This window comes from Bactrocera neohumeralis, chromosome 4 (assembly GCF_024586455.1).
Source record: "Bactrocera neohumeralis isolate Rockhampton chromosome 4, APGP_CSIRO_Bneo_wtdbg2-racon-allhic-juicebox.fasta_v2, whole genome shotgun sequence".
NCBI classification, from domain to species: domain Eukaryota; kingdom Metazoa; phylum Arthropoda; class Insecta; order Diptera; family Tephritidae; genus Bactrocera; species Bactrocera neohumeralis.
In genome coordinates this window covers 14,951,601-14,979,587 of record NC_065921.1, presented here as the reverse complement: position 1 = coordinate 14,979,587, position 27,987 = coordinate 14,951,601, and the positions used below count along the sequence as shown (strand labels likewise).

Below are 27,987 nucleotides of genomic sequence, written 5' to 3'. Positions count from 1 at the left end.
TCGACCATGTTCTCTCAGTCATTTTAGTGATTTGGCTCCAGCAAATTTACATTTCGTGATTAACCGTGAATAAATCTTTCGGTCTTTCCATGTGTCTGCGAATGTGAAATTAAACAATTTTTTTATTACGCAAATACCGTGTAAACTTTCCGAAGATGTTCAAACACAAACAGGATAGACGTAAACTCTGATATTCGGCCCATATCTGGTCGTTGCTTCATTGTACATTGAAGGCGAACGTACCCCGCGTGTGAACTGATATTTCAGTTTTTCACTTTGGCGGAAGCGGAAAAATCCCCACTGCACACAGTTCAATGCTAGAATTCATCAAGTTCAACTCAGAATTGACACAACAACACCTTGCCAAAGTAAACGGTTTCGATTATAAATATAAAAACTCTTTTGACGGCAAGAAAGTCCAGTTTAAGAAAATTGACAAGACATAATATATGCCAAAGGAAATATCGTATAAAGAACACCAACATAGCTCGGAATTCATAAGCGTCAATCAACAAATCTATATCTGCGCTCTGCCTGTACGCGTATTACATATATCAGACGGGGTGAATTAATCAGCTGTGAAAAACAAGTAAAAGTGCAACGAGAATTATTGAGTGAGTCAATCTTCTGTAAGTTGGTCAAAATGGAGTGCAAGGACGAAACAACGGGAAATGACAATGGCAATCAAACAAAGGAACAGTCCAAACAACAGGACATTGAAAAGAAAATGGAAGAACAAAAACAACAACCCGAAAAGACATCGCCAAAGTTAAATCCACGAGCTGGCTTGAAGCTGGCCAAAACAAATGGTGCCTCCAAAAAACGTGTTTATAAAGTAGTGCTAACAGGCGGTAAGTACGCTCAATATACCTAATTATATATTTTTGAAATAAATCTGTCTTTAAGCTAGAAATATTTGAACGACGAGTTTGCAAGTAATAATTTGGAGTCAGTGTATAAAGAAATGTGTAAAATACTAAACTTTAGTTGAATTGTGGATAAACCTTATCATTTGTTATGATTCTCTTGATTATCCTCGCTTTTGTGGCCAAAATGTGACTTATAACTTTATGTCAACCGGCGTTGCTGGGTTTTTTTTTGGTTATCAAATGTATCTACACGTGTTCATATTCCAAAACATCTACTAGGAACCTGCTATTTCTTCAATTCATTAAAACCAGTTTTATGAAATTTCAGGGAGCTATCAGTTTTCAGTTACATATATAATAGATACCACACTTGACATTTTATTTTTTTTTTTGTATTTCATGGCTGAGATAATATACTATACTTGAAAATTTGTAGAAATCTCAGAGTGTGCATGCACGAAAGTACAACGGACTATATACAACATTTGCCAAAAGTCATTTTCGTGATATGTATGTATATAAGTGCCCCACTAACACATTCATTGTTCAGCAAGCTGCTTGCTTCTGCGTCAAATCTATTTAAAAATCGTCTTCTACGATCAGCTTTATACTTATATATATATATATTAGCATACATGTGTACGTGTAGACAGTGATATGAAAGAATGAAAGAAATTAGTTAAAACACCGGCAAATATTCCAATATACTTGTGCAAATGTTGAATTAAAAATGTATGCGTTTCAAATATTTTGTTTTTTAGTTGTTTTGTATTGAGTGCAGTTATTTTAAAAGAAATACAAGTATATGTGTGTATGACTTTCTAGTATCTACTTTATAATTTAATTCATAATTTATGTATTTATTTATTTATTTGCAACTATTTATGTATATACCAATATCTAAGCAATTTCATCTTGATAACCGTCAAGAATGTGTATTTTGTAGTTCATATAGCTAATTAAATTAATTATTGCAATAATTGGTGTAACATTAACACCGGTTTAAATACGACACGCCCAGCTCTTATTTTGTTATTGTTGCTCTTATCACTAAAAGCTTCTATCTCCATACGAAAACCATAGTGCGCTTTAGTAGCCGGCTAACTTTGTCCCATATCAATGATGGAAATCTCGCTAAGCTAAGTTAAAAGAAAAAACATTAATCAAAGTAAAAAAATACAAAAAAATGAAATCACCAATTGCATTGATTAAAATTAATTTTTGTGACGATTTAACGATTACTAGTTGTTTCAAGGAACGAAAAAAATATTAACTAAGCTGCCACTATTTTTACAGGTGGTTTTGGAAGCCTGTTGGTTAAAGCATGCCCTATTTTTTACAGTAAAGTTTGCGTTTAAATTAATTTTAAATCTCTTTCACTTTGAAAACTTAATTTGTGAATGATTTAAAATTACTTTAAGTTTACGTGTTGTTTGGTGTTCTTTCATTATTTATTTCAAAGCACTTTTTATGAATGACATTAGTTAATGGAAATCGTAGATTAATTTTATTATCTTATCAAACCAAACAAGTATTTGCAAGCCATATGATATGGCATTAATACGTTCACGCTTTTTTTTATTACAAAACAATCGCATTGTAATCACATTTGTCCAAATAATAACATACTATGGTTATGTTTTTTACAACTTCTGATAGTTTTTATTTTATACCAATGACAGAAATAATTTTCTTTGTTTGCAGGGTGTTCATAAATTACATACTGCTTCGTTTATTTTGCCTTGAATGTATTTCGCCTTTATTATATAATAAATTTAGTTAAATTCAATTCCAACTAGCTCACTACTACATAGTAGTTTACAATGTGCATGTGTATGTATATACCTAACCATTTTATTTGTTTATGCCACTATCTGGTTTACGCCACTTGGCCAGTTGTTGAAAGTGGTTCTGTCGAAAGCCATTAACTGCTTAACAATTGTTATTGACCGTTAGTTATAGTTCTTTGCAAATATGCCCATTGACCGTTATGTAGTTCATTCAATTGAAAAACAATTGCAATGTTTGCTACATATTCTATCTACTAGACATTATCATATTGACAAGCATGCGTTCTTGCAATCACATTTACAAATGCATATTTGTTGTGCATATGGGAGCAATTTCCATTTCAATCAAATTCAATTTAAAGCCAATCGCTTAGTCACAATCACGACAGTTCTCAAGTGTATAGGTAGAAAAGTGTATTTTATAAATGCATAAACATACATATATGTATATATACTTAATATGTGCATATGCGCATTCGACTTCCTACTGCGATGCTTTGCAAATTTTCAATCAATTTCTATTTTTATTGATTAATATTTTATTTATTTGTTTCTCACATTCTAAATAAAACAACCCTTAGCGTCATTACACTTAGTTTTTATTTTTCATATTTATAGAATAATACAGAGAATCTACACGTAAATTTTTTTTTTATGCTCCAGTGGGCCTGTCCGTATCGATAACTGTCGAAGTCATAGCATATAATGGGCGTGTAGTCAAGCAGGAGCTGTCTGTTGATTGTGATCTGTTGTTGTTTTTGTTATTTTCTCAAGGTCAGCAAGATGCTGTACGTTTTCTTATTTGTCTCTATGTATGTACTTGCTATACAATCTGAATTACTTCTACGTAGATAGGTGAGAGTATTGTGGTGCTGATGTTGCATGGAGGCAAGACCTTCATTTGCTCGAAAATTCCCTCATTGCACATTTGAACTTGAATATTGAAGATAGGGTAGTATTTTTAGCAGTTATCGTATAAGCCAAGCATTTACAGTTTGTTTACTTATTCACCTGCCATACAGCAGTCGGTCATTTGTGTGAGCATCACTGAGTAGGTGGGGGGTGTTGAGTTGTGTAATTGCATTTGAACAGCAGGAGATTTCTATTTTTAAATGCGTATTGCATACAACCACAATATTATAATATGTATGTAGATATATAGATATTGTTTGTGTATTTCGCTAAATCATATGCTTTTATAAATATTTAAAATACTATACATCCATTTATGTATTTATTTTTCTTTCTTTGCAGGTCCATGTGGTGGCAAAACAACTGGCCAATCACGTCTGTGCACGTTCTTTGAAAATTTAGGATGGAAGGTATGTTGAATATTAGATGAATTAAGGGAATTACTACAAGGTGTATTCGTTTCTTTTTTGTTTCTCACTAAGTCCCCATTACTTACCAACTGAAATTAATTCTACTTTCTGTATATATTCTAATGTCTAATGTATACTAAACAATATAGTCAGTCCTTACTTACTAAAGTTATTATTGGAGAAAGTTTCATACGAATTAAAGCAAATTCAGCATTTTAATTAATTTTGTTTGTGGAAATATGATATTTCATTCGAAAATAGTTTGCGCATATTCATAGCTGCATACAGTCGTTTGTAGTATAAATACTAGCCTTCTTCATCACGAAGATTACGTACATCGTTCTGATTAGTTCACATTTGCCTTTTTTACTTCATTGAGACACTCATTCGAATCTCAACAAGTACATTTCCTACTTGAGAAAAGTGCTCTTAAATACAAAAGCACCATTCACTGCTAAAAATGACAGCGTTTTTTTGTAAATATCTATGAATATGCGCCAATAAAACAATAGACCTACATATTTGTGCAATGTAATATTTTCAGTATCTTTCGCATAAAATGGCGTTTTACAATGATGCAACTATGACACATATTTATCATGGAAAATAAAATAAACGAAATATTTCTAATTTCTTTATTAATTTAGTTAATTTTAGAATCAAATACTTTACGTATAAAAGTAGAGATTTGCATAATATGGTTAAAAACCTGCTAAGAAATATTTTTGCAAGTAAATAAAATATTAATAAGTACCTTAAACGTTCTACTCGACGTTTGAAAAATATGTTCCTTTTTATTTATTTATTTTTTTTTTATTAAAAACAACTAAACATTTATTTATGTGATTGACAATCAGGGTTGCAAATAATAAAATAAAAAATAATTTAATTAACATTTGATTTTTTTTTGTGATTACAAAACTTTTAATTAAAAATAATTATGAAGTTATTGATCCAATGAAAAAAATTTATTCCAAATACAGGAAAAAATAAAAAAGTCTAATCTCAAATACGGGATTGAAAAACAAAAATTAATAAAATAATAAATTAAAAAAATAATTCCAGGTTTATAATTAAAAATTAAAAAAAAAATGTTTTAAAGTGTATTAAAAATTCAATTTTAAATATTTTACTCAGAATTTGGGAATTAAAAAAAAATAAAAAATCGCAACCCTGTTGACAATAAATATCTATAAAATGACATACCTGGTTTTAAATTTCTACACCCTTGACATTCATAATTAATATTTCAATGAGTGTCAAGAGTTATTGTTATTACATGATATTTGTACATATGTATATATTATTGTATATTTCCATCATTGTAAAAATGTCATAGTTCCACGACTAACGGGTTATAGAATATCATGTTTTTATTTTATAGCAACTACTTTAACCTAGTATTGGTTGTTAGAGGCAGGGTTTTTTTGAGGAATTATTGGTGAAGTTTAAAAGAAACAAAACTAACAAATACAGAGCACATAACTGCCTTAGACAATAAGTTTATTTAACAAGGAAACGTCATAATATGTTAATTGTAAAATGAAAATATATGGTTAATATTTCAATGCATAAACAAGGACCAAAGTGAGAAAAAATTATTGATTTAGAAACGTCAAAAATTGTTAAGAAAAAATTTATAAGAATAACAGCTTTTGTGAATAATTATGTAGACTTTCAATATTTTTATGTGGGTATATACAGAATAAGCTGCTTAAAACATCCAATTCTGAGAAAAATTAAATGATCAACAAATACAGTGCAAAATTTTCTGCAACTCAGCACGTTTTATACACAAAACCCGTTAGTAAAAAAATTTATTTAAATCATTAGTGAATAATTTTTTAGGAAATTAAAAAGATAAACAATACAATCTACTAGTTGTTACACGACCATGACAAACGAAATGAGCTTTTAATAATTTTTTCAGGTATTCCGTGTGCCTGAAACGGCTACCGTGCTCCTCAGGTAAATGCCTAAAAATTCAAATTAATTGAATGCAAAAAAAGAAAATAATTAAAAAAAAATTAAAAAATTTCACTTCATAAAACTGTATTGAAGATTTGTTGGCATTAAAATAAATCTTTAAATAGTTAAATTGTAAACAACCTTTTAGCAATACTAACATTAAAAACAACAACAAATTAATGTTTACAAATACATTCTTTACTTTTACTTAAATCAAATACTGCCAGCAAATATACAAATTATACATTTTGTGCTTTATATACATATATAATCTGTTCAAGCTATGAGACGTAAAGTACTATAGAATACAATGACACATACAATAATCTAGTATACAATAACTTTTTTAAACATTTTTTGCACTAATTAAATTAAAAAAAAGTAATTTTTCAAATTTGCGTATTTCCGCAATTGAGAATTGTTCACGAATTTTTTTTTTTGAGTTCCATCAATATAAATGTTGACTGATTTAATTTTTAATCTCTTCTTCTTTTGTGAAAAATATAGTGGTGGCGTTAAATTCTCGGATCTCACAGATAAAGAAGGTAATTACTTGCATTTTTATACATATATGTTTATTTATTTAAAAGAAAATACTTTATGTAATACTATATAAAACGATAGGAAAACTTTGATGCAGACATGAAAGAAATATTTGCAAGCAATAAAAATGCAAAAAACATGAATATTCCCAAAAAATTATAAAAATTAATTAAAAAGTGAAGCGTGCGGTTTTATTGAGTTATCAAATCTAAGATAATTTTAAAATGCTCAAATTGCAAGCCTATACATATGTACATATGTATGTACATAGGATTTGCTTTGATTTTTTGATTACAAATTACATGTTGCTGTTTACACTAATTTTTTTGTTGAAAATATTTAAAAAGAAAATTTATTTATTTATTTCATTTATAAGATTAAGAAATACCAGAAAAATATTTAAAATGTATATTTTGTTTACTTTCAACCATATTATTATTTCCATATACATTTATACCCTTTCCATATACATTATAACTGACCACAGTGAGTAGCTGAGTCAATTTAGTCTCTCAGGTTTTGAGACATCGATCTGAAATTTTGCACATGTTTCTCTCCCCGAGAAGCTGTTCTTTTGTTGGAAACGCCGATATCGGACCACTATAGCATATACATACATATGTATACATACATATGTAGCAGCCATACAAACTGAACGTTCTCAATGAAGTCCTTTGTGAACAACTTTGACAAGATATCTTCAAGAAATTTTATTTATTTAATTTTATAGAGACTATTGTGTAAGGCAACAGTACAATCACCGACTTAATCTTTCAGATCTGATCACTATAGCATATAGCTGCCGTATAACTCAATAATCAAAATTAAATCCTTGTATGGAAAGCTGTTTTCTTTGACAAGATTTCAAAAAATTTGGCATGGTTTATTGACCAAGGTATCACTACAATCTCCGAGCAAATTGTTCCGTTCCGATTACCATATCATGTACATACTTATGTGCCATACAAACTGACCTATCAAAATCAAGTTTTTTATATGCAACGCTTTTTTGCTTGTAAAGGGTATTATAGCTTCGGTGCAGTATTTTTTATTTTAAACGCGTAATAAAGGCGTTGTATTAACGTATGCAATCGCTGGATAGAAAGTTATCTTTCTACCAACAAAGAAATAACCCTGATTCGCTCAATGTGAAGGCATCTTCAGAGTATAGTATTTCGTTTGCCTTCTCAAAGGTCATGTTCGCCGTTTTCCGTCACTCGCAAATATTTGCCAAATATTTCTGACTAGCGGTTTTTCATTCTGCTTGGTTCGTACTCAACGTGCAAATAGTTGTACTATGTCGTACCAACAAATTGAAAACAACTGCACAAATATGTATATGTGGTATATACATTTAAACATACATATGCACGTATATAGAGTTGTAAGTACATATTTCTTTGTAGAAATGCATTATTGCGTAGGTGCATCCGCTACTGCACTTGGCTAGGTACACTTTCTTGCACTTAGCTGTGTCAACTCGGATGGCACAAAGTCCCATCGTCGTCAGTTGGACATTTGTCAGTTATCTAACAAATGGTGCGCTGATATACATACTTATGTACATGCACAAATGTATATAAATATACATATGTTTTGTGCTGCATATGAATATGTACTTTAGTTTGCAGTTTATTTTGATTCGCGTTTAAAGAAAATAATAGTGTTTGTTATTGTAGCGGGTTATTGAAATCGTGCCAAAGCGCCTGCTACACTTTTCTCGAAAATTCACGTTGCCAGGCGTCACATTTCTTTCATGCTCACGTTCACGTTATTTGGCTTTAGTCCCGCGTAACAGCGGGCCCCCCTATTTGTGGTCATCTCAGAGCCTAATAATGACTGCATTAGTCAATTTATCACCAACCCCCAAAGCTGCAAAAAAAAGCTGACAAATAAGAATACCTTTGTGTCTTTTCGCCCCACCTCCATTATACTGAGCTCTTCTTTTTTATTACATTTTGCTTTGTGCTGATCACTTTCAAATGTTTATTATACAATAAATAATGCCATTGCATGTTCATGTCTAATTAGATTTAATTGTTCTTGTGCGTTTTTTTTTAGTTTTTTTTATTGTTTGTTTATACAACAACAATAATAACAATCAGAAAGGTATAGGCACGCAAAAGACAATTTCCATACAATTTTGTCAACTCGTGCCGTGAACTAATTTGGCCTATTGGGTTTTGCGATACAAGTTGTTTCCCTAATTGGAAGCACTTCATTTTTATAACCTCAAAGTAAAAAGATTTCCATAACTCTCATGCATTAATTTCGCGTATCATCGTGTATTTAGTTGATTGTTTAATAGCTTGCGAATTATAATTTGTCTGAGTTCAAATAAAATTGTAAACAAACGCACACACATGCATGTGTAAATATTTTACCAAACAAAATGTCGCGTGACTTCTTTAAATTCAGAAAATTATGGGTGCATATACTTACATTTCGTAAAGTTCTTTTCAACAATTACAAAATTTCAAAAAATATTCCTGAATGTTAAGGTCGAGGTTATTCGGAAGAAATATAATCAATTCCAACAAAATGGGAGATGCCCCTAATTAACTGATAACATACATATGAATGTATGTACATATGTACAAAGTTACTCTGTAATATATGTATGTATATTTGTATGTAATACATACATATGTGCTGATTTAAATTATTAAATATAAAATCAAAGTCCACCAAAAGTTAACTTTGCGATATGCATTCGAGTTTTTTGTAATAAGATTTTTTCTTCAAGATTTATGTTTTTTATAATTTATTTATTTATTTTATTTTTTTACTCTGAACAATGTATATTTATTTTGCCACTCTGTTTGTAACGCTCAAAAGAAAACGTCGGAGACTATAAAATATACAATAAAGGATCAGCATGGCGAGCTGAGGGATTTAGCCATGTGCGTGTCCGTATATAATCATTCGGTTTTTGAGATATCAATCTGAAATTTTGGACAACTTCTTTTCTTCCCAAGAAGCCGATCACTGGCCGGAATCACCGATTTCCCACCTCTCTGGCATATAACTGCCATACAAGCTGATCGATCTCAACCAAGTTCTTGTATGGAAAACTAAACAAGATACCTTACCTCTTTGTATGCCCAGCAAACCCTATTTTCCATATGGTCAACCATTAGATGACTTCGATGACAACCAACCTAAACTTTGCCACTCAAGCGAGGATTAGATAACTCTTACAACAACAACAATCAAAATCAAATCCTTGTACGACAATTTTTATCATTTGACAATATATCCACACGATATTTGGCATAGATTATTGTTAAGTCAACGCTATATCCTTCGAACAAATTGTTCAGATCGGACCAATAAAGCATTTAGGCTAAGTGAGCGCTTAGCAAGTGAACTTCATCTGGTATCGCAAAGGACCAAACTGGTCTATGCGTGGCTTATTAGCCTACCAGATTAACCTAACCTAACTATAGCATTTAGCTGTCATACAAACTGATCGATCAAAATAAAGATAAAGTTGTTTTTATACCCTTTTATGTAATTAGAATGCATTAGGGTATTATAGCTTCGCTACAATCGACGTTAACGTTTTTTCTTGTTTTTTTCGGAGTGTTTATTATTATTTTTTATTTCATAATTATTATTTTGTTTTTAATTTTTGTATGAATTTTCTTTTAATGTAAATTTAGTATTTATCACACATTTTTATAAATTTTTCTTAATTCGTAATTAATTAAATTTATTATCAAGCGTTCTAAACAACAAACCTGCTTAAGTTATACGCTCGTTTAAAATTGTTTGCACATACATACATACATATTTGCTTATTAAAATTACACCATTTCTATTTTTTGAAGTGCTCAGCAATTACTTGTAGAAAACCATACTCAGCAGTTAATATAGAATATCTGTAAACAGAAACCGCATGACCAACTGTGTAAATTCTTCCTTTGGCTTTGAAGCTCGCATATTGACTACTTTAATCCATTTTAATCGATCGAATTTGTCTTATTCAACAAGAATTATCTACTCACCGTTTCCGCACACGTCTAAACCTTTGGGCTTTAAAAGAAATTAGCACAAAAAAGCTATACATACATAAGTATGCACATAAAACGTTTTGCCTCAAGTGTAATTGGCAGGCGGGCATTTTTTCATAATGATAAAATTGATTGATTCAATCGTCAATAATAAGCGTTGTCTCATTCGAATGAGCGAATGTTTGTTGATTATTAATTGTACACGCAAAGGGGATTGAACGCAGTGTGCGGCCGATTACACTCCCTCCCGCGCTGTTTAATTATTGGGCTTTAAAAAGTTATATTTCAGAGTTGTGGTTGTGGTCTTGATTTCTTTTATTGAACGAAAAAAGTTGTAAATTAATAAATGAAATGTCACATGCGCGCTTCACTTTTTAAAAATAAACAATATACATACATATATAAAATAGATATAAATATTTTATTATTATTTTTTTTTTTTAGCAAATTGCAAATGTTTATAGTTGTGAAATGCATTAAAATAGTAGAAAAAATTCCTTCTTAAAACCTTCTTACATGAAAAGTTGTTTAGTCTCGTCGCCTTAAATGTGCCAATAGATTGCCATTTCTCTCGTTTTTTATTTAATTAAGCTTTCTCTACTTTATCTACCATGTATGTATATGCTAAGTAATGTAAATGCATATGTATATACCACTAATTACAAACATATATACACATATTTACTTAGGTTGAGTTTTTTTATTTTACAATTGCAAACTGCATACATATGTATATAATACACTTAAGTGTATATATAAACATATTAGATATACTTATAAATATGTATGTACATATGTAGCATTAGCGATATGTATGTATGTAGAATATATACTGTATTATGTATGTATGTATGTACATTTGATAGCGCCACCAACGCCAAGCACATTCAAATACAAAAATCTACCATTCGCTGCACCGGAACACAGTCTCATTGACTTGACCGCATCCTGTCCACGCTGCTTGGCCGATGCTGCCTCCAAACCCAATGGCAGCGAAGGTGAGTTCACACCACGCGTTTTGCATATGACTGTGTGGTTGTGTGTGTGTGTCTGTGTGTCGTCTATGTGCGTGTGTGCTCGTTTTTTATATTTTGGTATGAAAACAAAACAAAATAAAAGAAAAAGGACAAAATTTAAATATGAATTGATAATGATTTAATCATATTTTGTTACAAATTTGTATGTGCATATGTATATGCATATGTAAGTACATGTGTATGCAACAGGAATATTGTTGACTTTGACAATTTAAAATATTTTACATTTGCTAAAAAGTAATGTAATTTAAGGTCAACAATATTTGCCCACGAAAGCATAGATACTTCATACTTCAGGGTTGCAAATAATGCATAAAAAATAATTGCATTAATATTTGAATTATTATTTTTTTTAAGCCAAATGCCGGATTGAAAAATAATAAAATAAATAATCGGTAATAGTAATTGCAAAATCAGAGTCAAAAATTGAAAATACAAATTTTAATTCACTTTTTGTGATTAGAAATTCAAAATATTATTTTTTTGATTTTACAATAAAAATTTAAAAAATTATAATTTAAAATCCGCAACCCTGTTACTAATACATACATATGTATGTATGTATGTGAAAATTACATGCAATTTTTTTAATTATACTGTAAATTAATTTGGTGGTTGAAATTTTCGAAATCAAAAAAAAACTTAAACGAGTACACCACACTTGCACTAGTTCGGCGACGTAAAGCAACAGTTGTTTTAACATAAAAATCTCTGATCACCTGCTAGACTTGCGTATCTTTTTCAATGAATTTGCTTGGCAAAAATTATTTTATTATTTTTTTTTGTTTTGCTATTTTTGCTGCTTACAATTTTCGTTTTCACATGGCCAATTGTTTTTTTGGTTTAGTAATATCTATTTAAATTTGTATCCTTCTTCTGTTTAGGTTTGCTGATTTTGTTTAATTTATAATGCATGTGTGTGTTTTTTTGTTGGTTTCTTTTTTTTTAATTTTCTTATTTGCAATTTTTTTTGTATTTTTATCGTTTTTTTTTTGTTTTTGGTTTCTTTCCTTCTTTTTTGTTTATATTATGTATGTTTAAATTGTGTTTTGTCTTTTATTCAATTTTATTTTGCAGTGATAGTAAATTTTGTGTGTTTGTTTTATACTAAAAATTTCATCTATATATCTTTCAAACATTCATATACACCAAAGCACTTACATATACAAAAATACCTACGCATAAACTGAATATGTCGACGCTAAAACGATTTAGTTAAAATATATATGTACATATGTATATACTTATGCACATTCTTATATACTATGTATGTACTTATGTATGTCTGTAGATCCTAACTCGTGGTTTCCTGACATCGACAATGTGGGAGTACTGTGTAGTTTATTTTTACGCTAGAAAAGCTTATTTGCTGTACTTATGGACCAGTGCTATCTTTACTATATAGTATTGTACTTAGTATATTATTTTGCAAATGTTGCTACGTGCTAGTTGACGCAGCTTACTTTCTGCCAGGCCCCTTTATATAATGTTTAATATCTGTTTTGTTTTGACAAGTTGTTTAAGAGTTTTTTAAGAATTTTATTAATGTATGCGTTTCTTTCTATAATGTATAATGTCTTTACAAAGGTGTCTGACGTTGTTTCCTGTCATTTGTCGTAGCTTTCTAATAACACGTGCAAAAAAGGTACACACACACACATCCACACCGCTTTCGTCTTTATTTTTAAAGTCTCTAAATACATAATATATAATTAATGTTAAGGGTTAGACTTGTTCATATTTGGAAAAACTTATCAATAGGTTATTTATCAATTGATACTATAATTAATAAAAATAAATAATTCACGAATTTTTGGTTTGAGTTTGACAGGTGTCAGCTGGTGTGCTGGTCTATTGTGCCGATAGCTGGCATATAAATTGAATGATCAAATTCAAAAGAAATATATTTTACTTATTAAGTAACCTTAATCAACTTGAATGTTTTTTGTTATTAAGCAAGAATTAAGAATTAGCAAAACGTTTTCCTTTGAATGCAAACCATTGGTTACGGTTTCAGATTTAGTTATACATACATACATATATACATACATACATATATACATATGTACATACATACAAATGTATAGTTGCTAGAAGAAATGCACCTGTGAAGCTTATTAGGCCACACCGAAGTTAACGTTTTTATTTTCTTTGTTTTTTGTTTTAGAAGATAATCAAAAATAAAATAAATGTCATCATGACAGTATCAGCTATTTGGCTGGCGTGAAGTGAAAAAATGTCTATAAAAAATTACTTTTCGACGGAGAACCAATCTCTCAGTGACTAGAAACTTTTTTGAAAATGTACATAAGTTTAATCTCCTTACCCTTTTAATCTACTATTTGGTCAGAATTTAGAGAAAAAATTCAAAAATAATAGAAAGGGAGGCGGCAAAAATTTTCGTGATCATGAACACATCAGTATGTTCTAGCTCAAATGCTGATGTGTAATAAATAACATTTAATTCCTTAAAACCGAAAGTATAATGGAGACTATTCACATACAATTTGTAGACATTTGTATATTGTATATTTATACTATATACTGTATTTCGAGACATTTCAGACTACCTCCGCATCAGTGATGCCCAATTACCTTCGAAGATTTTGAAATTTACATAGTATTGTTTGAAATTCTTTCTATATTATTATTTCGTATAATTTATAAATTTCTATATGTACACAAGTACTCGTTTGTATATGTATGTATGTAAGTGTGTGGTTTTGCTTTCACCCCCACAAATGTTCATTTAAATGTGTAGTAGAAATCCGCGTCATCTGCTGACCTCAGAACTGGGTTAAATTAATGCAAAAAAAAACTTTCTCACACATTCTGTCAAAAGAAATTAAAAATGATTAAATTTACACAGAAAATATTCAATATTAATTCACTTGATACTAGTGTGAACCAAATTCAATTTACCAACCAGGAGATAGAAACAAGCGACCAAAGATAGGCGCTGTTGTGCGGTGAGCGATAAAGTGCGTCTCGAGGTTGCTGTTTTTCAAAATATACATATAGCATTTATCACAGTGTATACTACAGTATACACATGAATATTGTCATATAATAGTATGTGCAGTTAAATAAATGTTCCACTGCTTAGCGCGGAAATAGTTTACGTAGAAGAATTTCTTCACGCAGTCAACTGTATACATACATATATTGTATATACACATGTACATAAGTATATACGCTGCATTTGCCATGTGCCATTGAAAAAGGTATGTTTTATATTTTGGACACTCGTAGTAAAAACAGCAGCTGCGCTATTTCTGAAACGACAATACCAAAAACGCAATTTTTCGCGGCATTGGCGGGAATTGCTTGATGGCTTTCACGTGCCTTAAAGAGGTCAAAAATGTTATTGACTTCACTGAGGTGACGGACAGTAGTTATTATTTGTATAAAAATAGTAATATTTATTGTAAATGCATATACATACATATGTATGTATGTTTTGTAATGCTTGTGTAATGTATTTACGTATACCATAAAAGAGTAAATAAAGTTGTAGCGTTAGGTGCCTATAATGATAAGGAAGAAGTGCCTGGATTGCCTTGCGAAATTCGCGAAAAATACGTTGTGTTTTAGATAATAGATAAAATTTGATATTAATAAGTACATTGTCAAAAAAAATTAATAAACTCTTCCGTAAGAACTCTTTTATACGCAAGTACATACAAATGTACATATGTACATATGTTTGTGTTTGTAAGGGGGAAAAGCACGCGTTATCGCGTTTATAAAATAACCGCCATAACTGTTTATGTTTATATTTGTTGTTGTGTTTACTTATTATTTCTTCGCAAAAAATACATGTCTATAAACACATGTATATTGAAGCATCACGTGCTGACCGCATCATTCAGTCATAATGAATTCTGTGACACACCGCTGGCACTTATTTGCATTCGTACATATGTACATACTCGTATGTATGGACATATGTACATATTTACATGTCATGTGCAAGCGGATCACAATAATAAAGCCTTTGCACATGAGCAATTTTTCACACTTAATTCTGCATACATACTTATGTACATACAATATGTACATATACTTAAGTAATATAAATTCAGACGTGGGTCTTTACCTATATTCATATACAAACACACAGGTTAATACGTACATACATACATATATTTGTTAACTAAATTTTTACTAACAATTCGCTAGCAAGCTGGCAAAATAGCACCTATTACTTATTCACATAAGTATATGTACATATGTATATGTACATATGTACATATGTATGTAAGACATATTTTCGCCTTTATATTTCCAATACCGGAAAGTGCATGATAGGGCAATTTTACTATCTACACCTACATACATATGTTTATGTACTTATGTACATATGTACATTAATATAGAATTAGTTACAGTTTGAAATTCTAAAAATAATTTATTATTATTAATATCCATTTTGTGATTATAAGTGTATTTACATTATCCGTAAATAGACACCTATGGTCATGCATGTGTAGGAAATAGTAAAAAAAAACTTTAATGGTTACTCGATATTGATCGAACACACGTTTGGTGTGATTTCTATACCCTTCGTGTTTTTAAGGCTTCCAAAATGTCTTCCCCTCAAGTCCCTTATATGCAGCTGTCATTAAGTTTAGACTCCCTTATGATAATGTGTTAAGCACATTTTTTTGTAATTTTCCACGTTTTAGCGCTAATTTTTGTAGTCACTTGTTCCTGTCAGATTTTTAAAAACGCTGCTTTTCTACTTTGTTACATTTTTCAACGCTTGGTTGCCTTTTTCGTTTCGGTTTTGTTTCTTTTTTTGTTTATACATACATATGTACATACATATACATATGTATGCCTTTCATACAATTTGTTTGCATTTAGTCGTGTTGGTGTGCAGTAAATTAATATCAAACTAATTTTTTTTTTTGCATTAATACATTTTTTTCGACAAATGGGAAAATAATCACTAATTAAGCAGAGAATGAATATCTGACATAAAGAGAAGCACTATGTCAACAACAATTTTACTTATGAAAGTGAAAATACTTTACAATTAAAAAAATGAATAATATAAAGAAAAATAATTAAGGTTGAAATTACAGACTGAAAAACATCTACTGACAAGAAGTTGTTATTATGACGTTAGTGTAACAGCTGATATTGCCAAAACCACATAGAGGCATTTAACGGTACAATAATAAAAAAATAAGAAACTAAAGTACAAAAAATTGTAAACAGTAATTATTTTTAACCAATTAAGGTAATTTGAGAACAGATATACATTTATACATATGTACATGTGTATATGGTAATTGTATATGTACATATGTAGGTCAGTAATAAAGATGGCACTATCTTTAGTATATACTATTAAAAACGTTGGTGGTAAAAAACGTGGTTCGTAAAATAAATAGTTTTAGATAACAATTTTTATATTGATACTGTTAATCTAAATTGCTTAAATTAAACGTAATACATACATATGTAGGTAATGAAACGCAAATTTGAATTAGTTCAATAGAGATCTCTCCCCTTTTCTATTAATTCACTCTAATCAATTGATAAAAATTGAATTTTTGAAAGTACACACTCAGAGTACCTAGCTTTCCGTTCATTTCGACTTGACTGAAATAAAGAAAGCATACTTACTTATACCTGTATGTATGTATTCATATACAGCCTTCACAATTGATTAGTCATTCATAGATTCATGTACATAGCTAATTCTTGTTGAAACGAAATCCCCACAGTAATCTTCTAACTTTAGAAGCAAACAAGAAAAAACGTTCACAGCGGTTACACCGAGGCTATAAAAAAGGACTTCACTTTGATCGTTCTGCTTGTTTGGCAGCTATATATAAGTACATACATACATACATATGTATATGCTATGGTGGTCCGATCTGAATAATATGTTCGGAGCTTGAGCGTTACCATGGATTATAATTATGCCAAATTTGTGAAGCCGTGAAGATAGCGTGTCAAATAAAAAATTTTTCCACACAAGGACTTGATATTGATAGATCATTTTGTAGGACAGCACTTGTATGTATTAGTGATTCGATGGACCCAATTGTGAAAAATAAACAGCATATTGGGCGAAAAAGACGTTACCACACGTCAGATCGATATCTCAAAAACTGAGATGTATACTGACAGACAGATAGTCGGACATGACTCAATCGATTCATCGCGTCAGGTTGTTCATTTGTATTAATTGTATTAATGTACATACATACGTATATACATACATACATACATACATATGTATATACTTTAGAATGTCTCCGACGTTTTCTTCTAGGTGTTACAAACTTCATGGCAAAGTTGAGCTGTTTTTTCTTGAAACCACGTATTATTGTATACAGACATTGGTTTCATAAAATCTATTTCGAAAGTATTGTTTAGTATGTAGTTTCGGGTAGTCACAATTCTTGGAGAGGCCATGTAACTTCGATTTAATAAAAAAATTTTATTTTAATCATTAAAACAGCTATAAACATAAAACGCGAAACGGCTTGAATGTTCTTATTTATAGTTTTCAATTGTATGTCGAAAATGGAAATACATACATCCATAAAATTGGATTCCAATTCTAATAATATTAAATTGTTTATTTCAATATGCTTTGAATAATCGCCGACGGTAATTGAATAGAAACACAAATGCGCCGCAAATATAAACGAATTTTCAGTTGCGCAATTGTTTACATCAGCGTTGACCAAACCTCAAGCTTTTTTCTTGTTATTCCCTTTTTAGTTTTTGCAAATTGTGTTATTTTGCACTAATTAAATTATCGCAGTGGAAAACAATTCGCACATGCCCTTAGCTGTGGGTGGCTTGTTGATCGGATCCACATATCTACGTCCATATGTATAGGTAGTGTCCGCAGCGTAAGGGAAGCGACAAAAGCTCCACAACAGCTGATTGATTTTGCGGCAAATTAGTTGTGAGAATGTTCCACCACAAAAGACGGCATACTTGTGAAATGTCAATACTACAAAAAAAAGAGAATGAAAGCCTATCTTGTTGCTAATATGAAATCGAATTGTCGTGACATTCAAAATACCACATAACTGTGCTTTTGTAATAAAATTTATTTGTGTATACACATACACGTGTCTTTATGACTGCTTTCAGCGTTGGAAACAAAAATATTTCTATGTTTATTTATTTGTGTCTACATTGATCACTTGTCGCGTAAACAAAGTGAAGAAAGCGAGTAGTGTCGCACAATCTTTTGCCGAATGATTATTGCTGGCTTTGTTCTTATAAAAACCACAGCAACAATCAAAACTATTTATTATTTATTGTAATGAATATCTCTGGTCGTTCAATGAGTAATGCATTCCAATCAATAACAGATTTGTATAATCTTATAAATTTACCAGAAATCATGAAATTAAAGACCCAATAAATATGTTAGAGTTTATTACGGAAAGTAATTTTATTAGTTGCGGCGTTTCTAACAAATGTTCTCAAATCAGTCAATGAAGTTTTTCATATGTTTTCAGCTTATCTCTATTGCTACTACAACCGTGTTGATTTCCGGATTACCAATTTTCGCTAGCGCCAGCCAAAGCCATACAAATTATCAGTCGGCTGTAATCATACGACCTTTCGAGGTCAAATGATAGATACAATCGCAAAAGAATTTGTCGCATAATGTTATTCGCTTAACCTATATTTTTCTTGGTTTAGATTTTAAATATAGACAGCCAAATCTACATACATACTACATATGTATGTTTAACACGCATTTTGATACATACATACATATGTATGTATATATGTATATTCGCCTAATGTATGGCTCTCTTCTCCCATCTTTAGGTGCATCTGAAAGCTTTAAGCGCCCGTAACCATATTTTGTATCAGAAAGCTTAAACTTTGACAATAAGGCATTAAGAATTTTTTTTTTAATAATTTTCGATTTTTAAGTCCTGTTCACACCACTTGTTGATATCATTTGCATAACATATTAGATCAAATTTGACCAGGACTGATAAAAAAACAATATTTCCAAGTGTTTTAATAAAGACCTTTATATTATCACCTTCACAATAGACTCCTTTTGAGCTAATACAGCATGCCAACAGTTAATAAAAATTTCCATACACTTACTTGTATAAGTCTCGGTTGAGATGGCCTTCTGTGTATTTTGAGATTTTTGTCATATTTATAAATCCATGCCATGTAACCTGTAATGTGTTTGATGAATATAGGGTGCTCAACCGCGTTATTAACATTTCATTTGCGGCATCCACTCGATGTCGTTTTGGCGAAAGATTCAGGTACTTTTGGTTCGAGTCATTGACAAGCTACATACCCTAAATTTTAACCAAAATGTATTGAGTCCATCCATGAGAGATTTTGAGAACCTCTCCTAATCTCTGATGCCAACACGTCGATTTTCAAGCATTTCTCGACAATAACCATTTAATTACTTTTTTGCTAAGCTTGTCATTTTATAAAAAATTCCAATTTCATTATCGTCGAATTACTTGCGAACTTAATGCATTCCCCCTACAACAGAAAGCATTTGTTGTAAATTCGTAATTCCATATAAATTGCATAATTTGATCACAACAATAAATAATGTGAAATACACTTACATAACATATGTATATACTTGTATTTATAGCGTTGTTAATATTCAAAATAATATGTTAATTTCACTGTTTATTGTTTAAATAAATAACAAAATTCCCATGGATGACACGCGGTACGCTTTTGACTCATTTCAAAAATGTATGCTTGTGCATAGGTAGGTCCCTACTGTTCGAAGTTACTGGAATGATGATGATTAGGAATTTTAAGGTTCTGATATTCATAAAAATTATTTATAACTATTATCATTCATTATTCCTTTATTATTAATAGTATAATTTATTATTATTATGCAAATATTTGCTATATTATATAAATATTTGTCAGTGAGGTTTCATTTATTACAACAAGCAATGCGAAAATTCAGATGGTTCCATTCAGAGGCAAGTTTCGATTGCTTCGTAAATTTTTTTTCTTCTTCGAAATAGAACTTCGTTCTGATAGTTTTAACTGTATAAAGAGGTCTCTACCATGATTTTCATTGCTCAATTTGTATAGCAGCTACTATATGCTATAGCCATCTGATATGTTCGGAGATTGTAGCGTTGTCTTCGGCAATAACATGTGCCAAATTTTGTGAAGATATCTTGTCAATTAAAAAAGTTGTCCATACAGGGACTGGGTTTTGAAAGGTCAGTTTGTATGGCAGCTATAAGCTACAGTGGTACTGAAAAATAAGCATCTTCATCGAGTGCAAGATAAGACAACTCAGCTCGTCACACTGATCATATTAATAATTTATAAGGTCTCCGACATTCTAGGTGGCTTTTTAGCAAACTTAATATATCCTGTCAAAGATATAAAAAGTATTTGTTGAAGATCATAAAATATATGTATTTACACTCTGTTCTTGGCCTGATTTTTATGTCAATATATAAATAGTTTAAGATTTATTTTTAGACCATGCACTAAAAAAATGTGCAGATTCTCAGATTTTTAGCTTTGAAAGTAATGTAAATTGTTACATACTGTTAGAAATAAGCATATATGATGTATGTATACATATGTATATTTTCTAATAAAAAGTCCATGTTAAATATTATCCGGCGGTAATATATTATAAGAAAATAGATTTGTGTACAAGACCGGTGTATGATAAATATTTGTCTGGAAAATCATAAATAAAATTATAGCACAAATACATAAACGCATATCAGCATAATCACTTAACTTACTCCATCAGAATGTAATTAAGAATGCGCTACCACCACATCATGGTATCCGAATATGCAGCAATCATCACACAGCTGTTTGCGCAATCGATCAATCAATCATTGTTCATTGTTTAGCACAATTTCTATGTTTTTTGTACGTTTTTGCTTGCAAGTTTTTTCTTCTAAAATGCAAATTTATATTTTGCAAAAAAAAAAAAATAATAAAAATATTGGTTAAATATGCAGTTGCAAAGAGTTTACACATTAACATTTTAAGTTCATAATCAATTAACTAATTTCACTGTTAACATTACAGCTTTCAAGTTTCAAGAGAATCTAATACGTACAATGATACAAATCGAGAACACCTACTTTGAGCTGGGGCAATCGAGTCTGCGTGATTGTTTGATTATCTGTGATCGTGGCGTCATGGATGCCAGTGCTTGTAAGTATTATCAGCTCTTATCAAATTTATTTTATTTAATAGTATGTGCTCGACATTACGTCTACTTACATATACATCCATATATTATATATGCAGATATCTCGAAAGAAAAATGGGAAAAAATGATGTCAGCGAATAACTGGAATCCTATAGAATTGCGTGATAATCGTTATCATCAGATTTTGCATTTGGTTTCCGCAGCAAATGGAGCTGAAGATTTCTACACAACTGAGGTAATGCAAATGTGTTTTTTTACGTAGAACAGATAGTAATAAGTATAGAGTGTGTAATTAAGTAAAAAGTGTCATGTCATGTAGTTTGCATAATTTCGTATAGTTATACAGTAGTAAAAAATCAAGAAACCCCTCTTTGTAACATATTGTGAAATCATTACAAGTGAGATAGGTGAGGCAAGGTAATGGAAATTATGTACCATTTAATCAAATTTGACGCGGATTGGCTCATTTAAACTGCGCGCGCAATGAGTCCATGACACTAACCTCCTCATTTATTTAAGGGGGGAGCCTGCTTTAGGAGGCCTAAAAAAGGCAGTTTTCCGTGATTTTTTTTAGGATAGAAAAAAACAAGCAAATGTAATTTTTACATCATTTTATTACATATTTAAACTTACAAAAAACATTTTTTAAAATTTAAAATATCGAAATACAGCCCACTTTCATCTACTTTTGTGCACCACCGCGCAATTGAAGTGTCCAATTGGCGGGCAAAATGTAGGTCGCAATTTTTGTCTGAAACAAAAAAATCAAATGGATAATTAATTTTCATTAGTCCTTCTTCTATGTGAACCTAAAAAAACCCGAAAAAAACGCGAAAATCAAAGTTTTTTTAAGATTTGAAAAAAAAGTTGCATTTTTCACCAAAAAACCTAACTTCAATTTACTAAAAAAATAGTTTAGAATTTTGTTTTCAAGAACTTTTTAGGTTCACAGAGGAGGTAATAAGATACTGAATCTAATAAGCTTTGGTTTTATACGATTGGTTGAATACTTTTTTTTGTAATTTTGCCCGCCAATTTTGGAAAATCCCAAAAATGAAAACTCGAGAAAACGCGCTTTAAAGTTTACGGTCGGAAAAAATAGTACTTTTTGATTACTTACAGCAATAATACGCTAATCAGCTATTCCTGGACCATAAAGTAGACCTTCCTCTTCCTCAAAATACTCATTTTGTTGAAGTTGATGGAGTCTGTTATAATGCGTCCCCAGGTATACATTTGGGGTATTTCGAATAAAGGGAGGAGCACGAACTCTATAGAGCGGCTGCAGCTGCCCGAACGCTCGTATACCTGCTCGGCGCCCGACTGCTTTTAGTGCTGTATCTTCGAAAATAATCCGAATTGTCTTTCCAAAATTGACAGACATATTCTTAGATATATTAGGAACAGATTTAAGCAATAAAAAAAATCGATTTTTTGAGCCTCCTAAAGCAGGCTCCCCCTTAAGTGTTGGCGTACTTGTATTAGGTCAAAAGGAACCTATGTTGAAGGCGATAAAAAAATGTATACTAAAATAATTCAAAAATCTTTGGTATAAAGTTTACATTACTTTAAAATGTTACTTTTGTTTCTGCCGTTTAAAATAAATAACTATCATAATTACTTCCAAAGGCTTCATATCATAGAAATACTTTATTAACCATCCATCATACTCGAGTTTTCAATTGACTAATGTTTGCTAGTTATTATACATACAATTTTGTACATATACATACTTTATATATGTATATGTTAAACTTTGCCCAAGAACTCATAGCTAATTCTAACGTATACAAAATTCTGAAAGACTTACTTCGCCACTTACTAAAAATATCTTTTATTACACAATTTTTATTCAAAAGATTTTAAAGAAGCCTTCTCAGGTAAAGTTTTTCAACATTTTCAAGCTTAAAACGGTTGGAGAGCTATTGTAACAAAATATAAATGCTAGGAGACGTATCGAAAATATGTAACTGCAATATTACAGTTAGAAACTCATGCAAATTAATAATTATAAATTAAATTTTTGAAAAATAAAAATACGTTTTCTATTTTAGGATCATGCCTGCCGCTCTGAAGGTGTTGATATGGCACGTGATTTAGATTACAAGTCTGCAGCCGCATGGGTCGGTCATCCATATTTCGATGTCATTGATAATTCAACAAATTTTGAAACCAAAATGAATCGCCTAATCGAGGCAGTGTGTCAGAAAGTCGGCATCGATATTGGTGATCGTCTGCTTGCCACCTCAAGAAAACTGAAATTTCTCGGTATGTTAAGCAATTTTATATTTATAGTATATTTTTAATTTTAATTGTACATCTTTTATATTTATCTTCAACTCACAGTCGCCACACTACCAGCCGACTCCGAATTTCCACCGTTTCAAGACTTCGATGTTGTACATCACTACTTGCAATCCTCAGGACCAAAAGTACAAGCGCGTTTGCGCAAACGTGGCCAAAAGAATCACTGGAGCTACATACACACAATACGCCGTCCCAATGTGCATGGACAGTCGCGCATCGAGGTAAAAACACAGCTAACGCATCGCGATTACATGAACCTGTTGGCGCAACGCGACGATGCACATTTCACCATCTACAAGCGACGTCGCTGTTTCCTCATCAACAACCAATATTTCCAATTGGACATCTACAGAGAACCCAGCCATCCACGGTATGTTGCAAATGTTTATGTCATTTAATTGTATTACTAAAAAATATTTTGCCAAACATGCAGTTGCAAGGGGCTGATCCTATTGGAAACGTACTCATCACACTCGGGCGATGCGCTGAAAAATTATATGCCCAAATTTTTGAATATCGTCAAAGAGGTCACTGGTGATCCAGCATATTCGATGTTCAACTTGTCGTTGCGCGAAGATTGGAGCACGACAAAGAAATTCTGGCACCCAATGCCCGGTAAGGAAGGCAGCAAAACTAGTGAAACCAAAACTGGAGACATTGTCGTCGATAGTGATTAATGCACTAGATGATGACGATGCCTGCTTGCTTGCTTGTTTACCCGCCTAAACTACCTAAATATTAGTATAGTATAAGTAAATTAGCAGTAATCATAAAAAATTTCACATTTCACAACGCTGTAGTATACCTTTCGCTAATTGCTTGCCAATTATTACATTTTTAGGCATATACAGGCATATTTTATATGTGCGTATGTGTGTATAGAAAATGCGTATATAAAGTTCATTTAGATTGTTGTATATTTGAGTAAAAAATGTTCTACTAACAAAAAATTTCAGTACTGAATATTCGTAAAACCTATCATAAAACTAATAAGATGTGGAGCGGAGTTTTGAAAATTTTATTTATATACTGTTAGTCAATAACAATAACGCAATATAAAAACACTATTTATTTGTATTAGCTGCCATATTTAGTATGTATTTATTACGTATTGTTCAATACAATTATTAGCAAAATTGGAAAAAAAATCCAGTAGTATATTTAAAATGTTTAGCAAAATCCTTTGATATTACAATGGTGACGGAATGTACTTACTATATTTATGTTGCAGCAATGTATTTTTGAAATTGTTATTCAAACATATAACGGGGTTTTTAGTTAAAACTTGCTAAAATTAGCACCGCCAAAGTTGCTGGATTTTCTGTAAAAAGAATATATTTTTTTTTAACATATTCCTCATGTTTTGTTATCTACAGGTTTGCTTATAATATACTAGAAATATTTGGACTAATGTTTTTTTTTTATTTTGGAATTCGAAAGTCTTAGTTAAAAATTGTGTTGAAATTTTAATACAAAATTCCGGATTGAAAAATGGAAAAAATTGAATCCCAAATATGGGATTGAAAAAAATTGCAATCCCAAAAACCAGCCTATAATTAAAAATTAAAAAAAAAGTTTTTTTAGAATTTACATTTTTTCGTGTTTGTGTACTTCGTGTTCTACTATTTTTTTCAATACTTTAGAACACTGGCCTCAAAAAAGAATAAAAATAAAAATTAAAAATTATTTTATTTTTTTCTAATCTTAATTCTTCTAATTTTTTTGTTTTTAAATAATTTTTCGGAATTAAAAATTGAAATTTTAATTACAATAAAATTTTTAAATTTAATTACAATGAAAATTTAAATTTACTTACCACTTAAATTAAAATTTTATAAACAATTTTTAATTAGGTTAAATTTTCAGTCATCTAAGATTTTTTGGAGAACTCTGAATTAAAAATAAAAATATAATTTCTTTTTCAAAATTTTTAAATCAAAAAAATTTGCAACCATGGTTATCTACATACATCTTTATAATTAAATAACGACTTTAAATTTGTTTTTATATTAAAAATTTGTTAATTTCAGCAACGCGAATTTTCATAATTCTACAAATATGTATATGTATTTCTAAAATTCGAAAAATTCAATGTCGTAGATTTGTTGTCTAATTTTAATATTTTATGGTACCTAATTTATTTCAAAAACATATTTGTGCGTTTTTAAAACTCTTCTTCTACTTACAAATTAAAAAAAAAAATAATAATAATTTTCAAACGTAGAATTGCGAATTTTATATTTTTTTTAATATTTGTGTAATACTATTATACACAATATATATTGTGTAATATTTGTTTGCTTTCGGCTTACTTTTTATAAATATCATTAGTCATTTGTCCCTTACCTTCTCTCCCTTTGCCTCGCTTTCTCTCTTTAAACGCTTAACAAATAATATTTTTATTGGATTTTAGCAAAATCGCTTCTTATATATTTGCTTAATACTTTAATGAAATTGCTTCTTAAATTTCGCAATTTTTGCAAGCATGTTTCATAATTTTAATGCGAACTCTGTACTCAATACATACTTATACACACATTCTGTTGTATGTCAGCAAAAACACGCACAATTGCACATTATTTACATGTCTCTATTTTTCTGTTTATTTATTTAATTTTAGAGGAAGTCACAACAGCTAATGGCAGTAAAATAAAGCAATCGAACGGAGTATCGAATATGCAATTGGTACTTAATGGTCATGCCAAGGGTTAATTAATTAAATAGACAATATACTTTAAGAGTCATTATGAACGCCTTCAAATGATTTTGTAAGCAAAACAGATACATATATACTTACTTAAATTTATACAAACAAAATTTTAATATCATCAACCAATTCACTCATATAGATAATATAGTAGATGTATTTTAAAAATATTCTCATAATGTTTTTCCCTACTTTTTTTTGGAAATTTTTAATAACAACGCTTTAATGATATATGTATGTATAACTGTTTTACACAGAACTTAATTGTTAAAGTAATCACGTGAAATGCGAAACTTTTGTTTTATTTTTACTTAAAAGCGCTTGACTTAAAATATATATACATATATACGCTATACACTCATTTATAATTATGTAATAATACCCGTGACGATTGAAGGCTATGCAAAGTGATTATTTCTTGATCATTATATAATAGTTATGGAGAGTATGCAGCAAGTTGCTGGCAATTTTGTGCTTGCAGTCATCCTACTATTTTGGATGACTGATTGTGACTTTGAAAGCATGCACGGACTGGGAATGAAGTAAAATTCAAAAAAAAAGCAAGAGTTAACCTCAAATTATATTTAAAATACTTAAAAAAATAATTATACATATAACATTTCGTTTTATTTGTCTGACACATTTTGTGCGTGCATACTAATATTAATTTATATTCTCATGTAATTGTTGCACATATTGTACTTTATCATAAACAAACAAAAACAAAAGCAGAAAATTACGACTGCAAAGCAATAAAAAGCTTAAATTGTTAAAAAGCAAGGGAAATATCGGCAAAGTATTTATTATGTATGCTTTTGCTTATACAAATTTGTAAGAAAAATTATAAAATTGTGAATAACATGTATGTATGTAAAATTTGTTAGCTTGCCAATTTGTGATTTTCGACCAAATGAAACACAAATGTGGTTAGACATAAATTCTTTGTAATTTTTCATTTTTAGTAAAGTTTTCAAATTCATAATTTATAGATTGAGAGCTGACCATCATTTACAATAAAAAAACAACTTTTTAAACTATTTTTAATATAAGCAAAAATAAAAAAATTAAATTAAAATTAGCTCTTGTATTTGTAAATGATGATGAAATATTGTTATTAGTGAGTAAAAAAAATATTAGGAAAAAAGAAAAAACAAATATTAAGAGAACCTATTTAAAAATCATCAAGACCAACAAAAAAATAAATAAAGTCACTAGAACAGCAAACTGAAAGAA

General features: G+C 30.2%; 1 protein-coding gene across 4 annotated transcripts; it reads left to right on the top strand.

The window, feature by feature from the left end:
- Window positions 1-7: 7 nt before the first annotated feature.
- Window positions 8-27,987, top strand: LOC126754749 (TRPL translocation defect protein 14). Of its 4 annotated transcripts, XM_050466828.1 has the most exons (12): window positions 8-851; window positions 3,914-3,981; window positions 5,912-5,949; window positions 6,457-6,494; window positions 11,375-11,506; window positions 21,614-21,742; window positions 21,839-21,975; window positions 23,600-23,620; window positions 23,795-24,008; window positions 24,087-24,417; window positions 24,481-24,662; window positions 26,668-27,987. In XM_050466828.1, the coding sequence occupies exons 1-12, from the start codon at window positions 644-646 to the stop codon at window positions 26,757-26,759; spliced, it is 1,590 nt and encodes a 529-aa protein (XP_050322785.1). In that variant the 5' UTR covers window positions 8-643; the 3' UTR covers window positions 26,760-27,987. The 4 variants fall into 4 exon arrangements, with proteins under 4 accessions (XP_050322785.1, XP_050322786.1, XP_050322787.1 ...); XM_050466829.1 differs by lacking the exon at window positions 23,600-23,620; XM_050466830.1 differs by lacking the exon at window positions 11,375-11,506 and having other exon boundaries at window positions 9-851.

Bases quoted from the DNA above. Each gene is read 5' to 3' on its own strand.
- LOC126754749 (XM_050466828.1), top strand. From the start codon at position 644: ATGGAGTGCAAGGACGAAACAACGGGAAATGACAATGGCAATCAAACA. The intron at 5,950-6,456 runs GTAAATGCCTAA...TGAAAAATATAG, and splicing joins ACGGCTACCGTGCTCCTCAG to TGGTGGCGTTAAATTCTCGG. The intron at 24,418-24,480 runs GTATGTTGCAAA...CCAAACATGCAG, and splicing joins AGAGAACCCAGCCATCCACG to TTGCAAGGGGCTGATCCTAT.